Source organism: Saccostrea cucullata, unplaced genomic scaffold (genome assembly GCF_032062105.1).
Source record: "Saccostrea cucullata isolate Sc308-1 unplaced genomic scaffold, CSIRO_AGI_Scuc_v1 ctg217, whole genome shotgun sequence".
Classification (NCBI taxonomy): Eukaryota; Metazoa; Mollusca; class Bivalvia; order Ostreida; family Ostreidae; genus Saccostrea; species Saccostrea cuccullata.
In genome coordinates, this window is record NW_026936638.1 from 362,065 (window position 1) to 371,476 (window position 9,412).

General features: G+C 32.5%; 1 protein-coding gene across 1 annotated transcript; it reads left to right on the plus strand.

The window, feature by feature from the left end:
- The first annotated feature begins 19 nt into the window (after window positions 1-19).
- On the plus strand, window positions 20-4,341 carry LOC134246049 (nuclear nucleic acid-binding protein C1D-like). The gene is made up of 5 exons (XM_062728312.1): window positions 20-202; window positions 1,986-2,052; window positions 2,170-2,225; window positions 2,838-3,021; window positions 4,059-4,341. Exons 1-5 carry the CDS (start codon window positions 65-67, stop codon window positions 4,142-4,144), a joined length of 531 nt encoding a protein of 176 aa, XP_062584296.1. The 5' UTR covers window positions 20-64; the 3' UTR covers window positions 4,145-4,341.
- Window positions 4,342-9,412: the final 5,071 nt, after the last annotated feature.

Consider the following 9,412-nt stretch of genomic DNA (forward strand, 5'->3'; position numbering starts at 1 on the left):
GTTTAAGCCACATTTTTTCCTAAAAAGACTTGTTAGTAAATAAAATTGGCAATAAAAACTTAACATGGCAAAAGCCAAAACGACATCAAGTATTCCAGATGAGTTAAAAGAGAAACTAGCGTCCTTAGACACAGCATTGACACAGATAGAAACTGTTTTTCAACCTTTGCTCAAAACAAATCAGTCAGAGCTTTATGAAAAGGTAAGATTTATTATTTAGGGAAGATTACAGCTTTTCTAGGTATTAATTTTATTACTGGTCCTCAAGAAGAGTCCAATATTTATGAGAATGTCTGAGTGATAACAATGTGTGACAACCAAATTAAAATCTAGGATGTTAACTGTCTTTCAAACCAGGTTTTTTAAAAACCTTTTTTCCTCATTATATTATTTTACAAATGGAGGTTTTCATAAAAATTTTCCAACCAAAGTCAATGAAGTAAGTTTAGTCAACTTTAGTGCCATATCTTTCATACAGTAAAACTTGTTTAGTTATACAAACAGGGATATAGGGAATTCACAGATATAGCGAAATTTTTGGGGTCCCCGGCAAAAGCCTAATCAATTCTTTGTAAAATCTATGGTTAAGTTGAACTCCTATGTATAGAATTTATGGACATAGCAAATTGATTTTGAATCCTGTTGAGGTTAAATGTAAGGAAATTTTCATCTTTTATCGTAAAATGAATTTTCGGAGATCTGAAAATTTAATAAATTGACTTTAAGATAGACTTTACTTTCATGAAGTAATTGTACTTAAAATTGAATTTATTAATTAATCATTAGTTATTCAAGAAATGTTTTGGAATAATTGCTTTTCTAAAATATTTGGTATTAATACCTGAAGGAATATGTGCATATTGTAAATTCGCTGTGTATATATATAGTTATACAAATTCGTTAGAAAGATATATATAACGAATTATGGATATAGCGAATTAAATTCACAGGTCCCCAGGACTTCGCTATAACCAAATTTTACTGTACTTACAAAGCTGCATTTTTTTAGGTCAACAAATGTATTAATTGACACTGAAAGTGATATTTAGGTTTATAAATGAAATGATTGATTAAAATTATTGAATTGATTATTTAAAAAGATGTAATAGATCATATATTTAATAAAAATACACTATTTTATGACCCTAATATCTCAGGTAGCATGAGAGAACTAACCCAAATACCCAATTTGGTCAAAAGTATACAACAATTAACCTTCATCTTTTGAAACAATACAAGACTAACCCTAACCAGTCAGTCATTCAAGAACTGCTCTTAATATCTCAGAGGTGCAAGACTAACCTAATCAGTCAAGTGCCAAGTGGTGTGTAAGACTTTTGAAATTTTATCATAGTGCAATTTAATACATTGATCTGGGAATCGGTATTAGTGGTCTACCCACTTTCAAGTTCTTTATGTGTCAATATTACACTGACAAATGCACACTGATATCTTCAAACTGATATAAATGAAATATTAACTTCTCAATGAGCCACTTTAAAATTTTGACAATAAATATACAAACTTTGCTTGTTATGCATGCCAGTTTTCCTGATGCCAATATCCTGGTTAATAAATTCCGCATTATGTGTCTTCCATCACAGATATTTGACCTTTAGCCAAAATGACAAATGCATTTTTGTGATAATAACTTTGTTGTCATGAAACTTTTCTTAAGTTGAGTTTTTTTTTTCAATTATATCTTGAAAAGTTGTAAGAGTCATTTTGTAGAAAGACAAGTAAAAGAGAAATAACATGATTCAGAGCCAGCTTGGTGTAAAAATGATAAAATTCAGTTATTACCCTGATAAAAATTGTGACTGCAAAGCATTCTTCATTTTTGGGTCAGAAAAACATGCAGTCACAATTTTTTTTGTAAAATAGGAAATATATACACAGAAAAAACATCTCTAATGATAAAATGTTGAGGCATCCCCTCTGTACATGTATTAAGGGGATAAAAGATGATTCTATACTTTTTCCAGATTAGTGCAATGGAAAAAGCAAAATTAGAACTAGCAGGAGCCTACTCTATAAATTCATTATTCTGGGGTAAGTCTTAATTCTTGTCTAAAATGAGCTTGTATATTATCATGGTCCTTGTGAGTCAGCTATGACACAACCTTACTCTTCCCTAGTTCATGTGTCGTAAATTATTTTTCTTTTCAGTGTACCTTAATATTTGTGGAGTAAACCCCAAAGAACATGGCATAAAACAAGAACTGGTAATGTTTTTTTTTTCATTTTTATGCTTTGTTCAGTTCTGTATTTTGAAGTGTTGCAACTCTTCCACATTTTAAAGTATCATTTTATGCAACAAAGTGATGTAATCTGTGAAAATTTCACCCCTGACATAGTGAAAGTATGTCATAAACTTCTCACAAACCTGAATTTTTTTCTTTATTTTTAAATTGAGTATTTTTGTAAGTAAGGAAAAGCAAAATACTTATTTGTATGTTTTATAAATAAAGTTGCCTTTTAATCATATGACATTCAGTATCGTTAATATTGAATTCTGAAATCAAATGTAATACCTTAATTATATTTTTTTTATACCTCCTCCTTCCCCCTGCAAATTTTTGGGCATAAATATATACTGATTTGGGTGTGTATATTTCTGGCAATATGTCTTTTTTGTGCAGATAGAAGGATGTATGAACTGAAGAATGAATAGATGGGAGAATGGAAACTCCCATCATTAAATACCCACCACTCTTATCCACAACTTCTATACCCCAGAATAAACTTTAATGATTCTTTATTTCATAGTGTCCTTTACTTTATGTCTGACTTTTGTTTCATTTGTTTGAACTTATAAATGGTATCTCTGCTTCCAGGAAAGAATTAAAAGTTACATGGATAGAGCAAAAAATATCCAAGACAAAGCAAAAGCTCCAAAAGTAGACAAATCAGCCTCAAAGAGATTTGTGAAGAGTGCCTTATGGAAAGCTGCTCAAAAACAGACAGACAAACCAAGTACTGAAGATAATTCTCCTGCTTCATCATCTCAAGACCAAGATGGTATAAAATTATACTCTTCCTTATAGCTTGTAATTTCATAGACACCTTTATGGATCTGAATTCCTGTAAAATCATTTTATAACATTCTTGCCTTTCTGTTGTAGTAACGAAATTTCCATAAACATACATAAAATGATAGTATTTCAGTGCTATTTGCACTGCTTCTTGTCTAATGTAAGTACATACTTACATTTGATTAAGTTTGATTAAGTCTTAAAGTCTATTTAAATTCTAAGCGCACTAATTAATGATTGCACTAATGACTTGAAGAGAACGAATGTGCTAAATTTTGAGTGTTCTATATTTTGTGTGCATTTACAGTATTCATTATTGCCAAAAAATAAGAAAAATTTTATATATCAAGTGCTGTTACCATGGAAACGTTAAAATATACATTCATATCAATTTTAATTTGATACATTCTATACAGCATTAATTTCATTTTTGAAGAAGTAAACTGTAGGATTAACAAGAAGTAATTTGTAAGCAATTTTGATTGTCTGGAAGGTAGAACATTTGGAAGAGTTGCATGTGAATGTTGATACCACTAGTAATCTCCCAGAGATCTCTCAAAGATCTCAAAGTTTTGACTCTACAAATCAGTTTCACAACTACACTGTATCTCAAAGGTCAAATAATGCATCCCACCATCTTATAGATTTATCAATGATCTTTGAGAAGCCTTTTAAAGAATGCAAAATGTTTTAAATGCCATATGACACAGATGTCTGAGAGATCAATGAGAAATCATGAAGAGACTAGCTGGGCTTATTTGAGATTGCCAAAGACATAAAGATTAAGGTCCCATAAAGGATAATTGGAATTTTGAAAAGATCCCTGAGGCTTTGGGGAGATTGCCATTGCTAGCAATATCCTCAGTTATTATCACTCAACAAACACATTATGACATCCTTTAACATTATCACACAAAAACTGACTTTCTGAGCTTTCAGAGATTGCTGCAAGATAAGAAAATTATTAAGCACCCAATTCTAATGAAAATCATTATAATTAAGTAATTATTTGTGATTTTTCAGCTCCGTCCACCTCTACAGCTGACACGTCCTTCAATGAAGAATCCAAGATGACAGAACCCCCAGCAAAGAAAAGGAGGAAAAGATAACTCTTAAAGGATGTTAAACTCTCTATAATAAGTCGAGTTCATCCACTGAACTATGGTGCTAATTTTGAATGACTGCTTACATACAAGTAATAAGTTTTCATGTTCATAGAATAGAGGAAGCTGTAAGGACTAAGGCAGGGATTTTCACAATAAGGTGTTAAACTGAACATTAAAGATTTCAGAAGATCAACATTTCATACCTGTGTTTGTTTGATACCTTTTTAAGCTCTACTGGTCAGAGAAGTGATGGTAATGTGTTCATTGTCCGTCTGTTTAGCAGTCCGTCTGTCTGTCTGTAAACAATTTTTCAAAATGCTACTCCTCCCACAGTTTTGGTCTGAATTCAATATAGCTTGGCACTCAAGTAGACTACACACTAAGATACATAATTCTGTGTATTGGTTTTTGATTGCAATTCAAGGTGTTGCCATGGTTACTAAAAATAGAAATTTTTGTGAAATCCTTTCAAAAGGCTACTGCTACAGTTTAGGTCTGATTTCAATAGAACTTATCACACAGGTAGACTACACTAAGGTACATAGTTCTGTGTATCGGTTTTCCGATTTGATGAATGGTGTTGTCTTGGTCACTAAAAATAGAAATTTCTGTGAAATCCTTTCAAAATGCTACTACGCCTACAATTTTCGTCTGATTTCAATATAACTTGGCACATAAGTAGACTACACAAAGATACATAATTCTTTTTATTGGTTTTTAATTTCGATGAACAGTGTTGCTGTTGTTACTAAAAATAGAAATATCTGTGAAATACTTTCAAAAAGGTACTCCTCAAACAGTTTATCACTGATGTCAATATAACTTGGCACACAAGAAGACTACACTAACATGAATTTAAAGCTTTTCTGTATGTATTCTTAGGTAAAACTTAGATCACCCATTGTGGCCTTATCATAGCCCCAGGAGTCAACATTAGAATGAACTTGTTTCTTCACTACCAAAGATTTTTAAAAGATGCCATAAATTTTAACTACATGTAATTTGTAACAGCCTCTCCTCTGAAGAAGTATTGCTAATGAGAAGAAGTCGAAAATGTGAAAATTTGTGACCGAGTATGTAGCGTAAATTAATACCACACGGAAAAAAGTACTTCTACAGTATCTCCCTTTGATTGATGACATATCCCCTTATATAAACTTTAATCCCCTTTACCCAGTGATACTTTTAGGCAAGTTTGTCCAGTGGTTCTGGAGAAAAAAAGTCCAAGGCCGCGTTTCACAAAACTATCGTAAGATTTGTCCTAAGATAGATCTTACGATAATCTTAAGATCAGACTTATGACAATCATAAGATCTGTCACTGCTGTTTCACAAAACTATCTAAAGTACAAGAAATAAGACAAGTCTAAGACAAATTCCATTCTTCAATTTCACAGGGATGTTTTTAAAAAAATATGTTTTCACGAAGTCTTTCTTTAATTTTCTTTGAAATATTGAAATAATTTTTGTCTCATATAGTTTCTTTTGCATATATACCCTTGGAAAAAAACATTTTATAGCATCAACTTTGTGTGTGTGTGTTGGGAAGAGGGTCATTAAAATTAAATTTGAATTAATTTCATCACAAAAAATTAATAAATTAAATTTGTTTAAATGTCTTTTTGCTCAGGAAATAGTTTCTTACAAAATGCATGTGATTACTTTTAATTAAGACCACTTGTGTATCTGAAGGTTTGCAAATGAAGGATTTTAACAATGACTCCTTTTGAAACACCAAATCCCCTTCATAAAATTAATTCGATGCAGGTGTCTTTGAAACGCTTCAACTATACTGCAACAAAATATCAATGCTAACAGATGAAGAAGAGAAACGAAAGAAAAAATTTCAATCAAAATTTTACGGTTTAAATACCATTTTAAAAAAGCATAAAGAAAGCATGTACATACAGCATCAAATATTAGAGCATATTGAATTGTCATACACATTCTGATGGATCAAAGAGGATACCTCAGAAATTAAACTTTTTGATTTTCATCTAATTTTGTATGACTGAATAAAATATTTACTTTGAAATTAAATCACCACCATTAGAGACATATAGAAACTATTTATATATTGTCTGCCACAAAGTAACAAAAAGAATAAAGTAAATTTCATGGACCTATCAAATCAATAAAAATGCATTTTGGGGGGGGGTGCAATGTCAGTTGGGAGGGGGCAAAACCAAAGAAAAATGTCTTGAAAATGAAATGAATAAAGTGGAAAAACATAAAGTAGGTACATTTTAGTTTTTCTATTGTATATTTTTTTTGGCAAATTATTGGGGGGGGGGGGGTATTGTTCCGACTGGCCGGATATGGTCCAAAGGATTGTTCTATCTCTAAAAACCGTTTTTTTTTTAAAGATCCTTTGGTTTTTACCAAAATACATATTGTCACATGTTTCACTTTAGACTTACGACAAGTATCTAGTTGTCTTAAGATTATGATAGATCTTAAGATTATCATAAGATATGACAGTTTTGTGAAACGGCTATGGTGCAATCTTACGATAATTTTCGGTCTTAAGACAGATCTTAGTCATAAGATAGTTTTGTGAAATGGGCCCCTGAATGTGAAAAGTTTACAGAGGGACAGAAAGACAGCTATATGGACAGACAGACCACAGACAAAATGTGATAAAAACTTACTTGTATTACAAGTATTATATAAAACAATTTTTTAATACATGTACTAGTGAACAGTAATGTCAAAAGTCAACGTGATATTCAGATGGCCTTAAAATCGGATGATTTTTACTAAAGTCTTGTTTTCAAGAACAACAGTATCAATGTAATAAAGACGAACATTGTGGTCCCATTGATTTTAATATTTTAATATTTGCAGGCATTCAATTTTTAACAATATTCTTTTTTTTTTGAAGAGGGCAACAAAGTTTCCTCTGAAAATAATGATTTTGCACATCATTCAGCAAAATACCACACTAAAAATACCAGAATTGAAAATACACCTGCTAGTAATTATTTGAAGAGATTTTAATCATTTCATTGTACACATCAAATTAATGGATATCTTTTGATGATATAAAAATCTCATGATCATTTGCTCTACATTAATTTGACAATGCGTACATTCAGTTACTGTAAACCAACTTTTATTGGCAACAATTTTATTTTTTGATTTGCCAGGGGTAAACTAGTCTGTGGCAATTCATTTTCACAATCAAGACTTTTTTGATCTGTTGTTACTAGACACAGAGACTTTTAGGACCAGTTCGTGATGAGAAATGTTTGCAATGATGAGACTGCAAACTTCGTGAAAATTTCTCGCACACCAATATAAGATGGTTTTCAGTATATTACAAACTTATAATATCAAAACTTCTCCTCTGCTTTTAAGGGCTTGGAACATTCTGCTTGAAAAAACATGCAAACATGTTAATTCAAGCAGGCAGCATTAAAAGGTTTGTGCTTTTTTGTTTTACTCTTTTAATTGAATATTTTTTCTTTTTTTCTTCTTTTCTTTCTCTTTTTTGGTTATTAATTGTTTGTTGTTTTTTTCTTAATCTCGATCAGCTTTTTTTTTTTTTTTTGCTTTTGTTTTTAGCTCACCTGAGCCAAAGGCTCAAGTGAGCTTTTCTGATCACAATTTGTCCGTTGTCTGTCGTCGTCGTCGTTGTTGTCGTCGTCGTCGTTGTAAACTTTTCACATTTTCGACTTCTTCTCAAGAACCGCTGGGCCAATTTCAACCAAACTTGCCACAAAGCATCCTTTGGTGAAGGGGATTCAAGTTTGTTCAAATGAAGGGCCACGCCCTTATTCAAGGGGAGATAATTGGGAATTAATGAAAATTTGGTGGTATGTTTTAAAAATCTTCTTCTCAAGAACTACTGTGCCAGGAAAGATGAAACTTTTGGGGAAACATCTTCAGGTAGTGTAGATTCAAGTTTGTTCAAATCATGACCCCCGGGGGTAGGGCGGGGCCATAATGGCCGACCAAATTTTTACATTGAAATATATAGGAAAATTCTTTAAAAATCTTCTTCTCAAGAATAACAAAGCCATGATTGATCATATTTATATGGAAGCATCCTCAGGTTGTGTAGATTCAAGTTTCTTCAAATCATGACCCCCTGGGGTAGGGCGGGGCCACAATGGCCGACCAAAGTTTTGCATTGAAATATATAGTAAATTTCTTTAAAAATTGTCTTCTCAAGAATTACAAAGCCATAATTCATCATATTTATATGGAAGCATCCTTAGGTAGTGTAGATTCAAGTTTGTTCAAATCATGACCCCCGGGGGTAGGGCGGGGCCACAATGGCCGACCAAAGTATTGCATTGAAATATATAGGAAATTTCTTTAAAAATCTTCTTCTTAAGCCATAATTGATCATATTTATATGGAAGCATCCTCAGGTAGTGTAGATTCAAGTTTGTTCAAATCAATACCCCCGGGGGTAGGGCAGGGCCACAATGGCCGACCAAATTTTTACATTGAAATATATAGGAAAATTCTTTAAAAATCTTCTTCTCAAGAATAACAAAGCCATGATTGATCATATTTATATGGAAGCATCCTCAGGTTGTGTAGATTCAAGTTTGTTCAAATCATGACCCCCGGGGTAGGGCAGGGCCACAATGGCCGACCAAATTTTTACATTGAAATATATAGGAAAATTCTTAAAAAATCTTCTTCTCAAGAATAACAAAGCCATGATTGATCATATTTATATGGAAGCATCCTCAGGTAGTGTTGATCCAAATTTGTTCAAATCATGACCCCCGGGGGTAGGGCGGGGCCACAATGGCCGAACAAAGTTTTGCATTGAAATATACAGTAAATTTCTTAAAAAATCTTCTTCTCAAGAATTACAAAGCCATAATTGATCATATTTATATGGAAGCATCCTCAGGTAGTGTAGATTCAAGTTTGTTCAAATCAATACCCCCGGGGGTAGGGCAGGGCCACAATGGCCGAACAAAGTTTTGCATTGAAATATATAGTAAATTTCTTAAAAAATCTTCTTCTCAAGAATTACAAAGCCATAATTGATCATATTTATATGGAAGCATCCTCAGGTAGTGTAGATTCAAGTTTGTTCAAATCAATACCCCCGGGGGTAGGGCGGGGCCACAATGGCTGACCAAAGTTTTGCATTGAAATATATAGGAAATTTCTTTAAAAATCTTCTTCTTAAGCCATAATTGATCATATTCCTATGGAAGCATCCTCAGGTAGTGTAGATTCAAGTTTGTACAAATCATGACCCCCGGGGGTAGGGCGGGGCCACAATGGCCGACCAAATTTT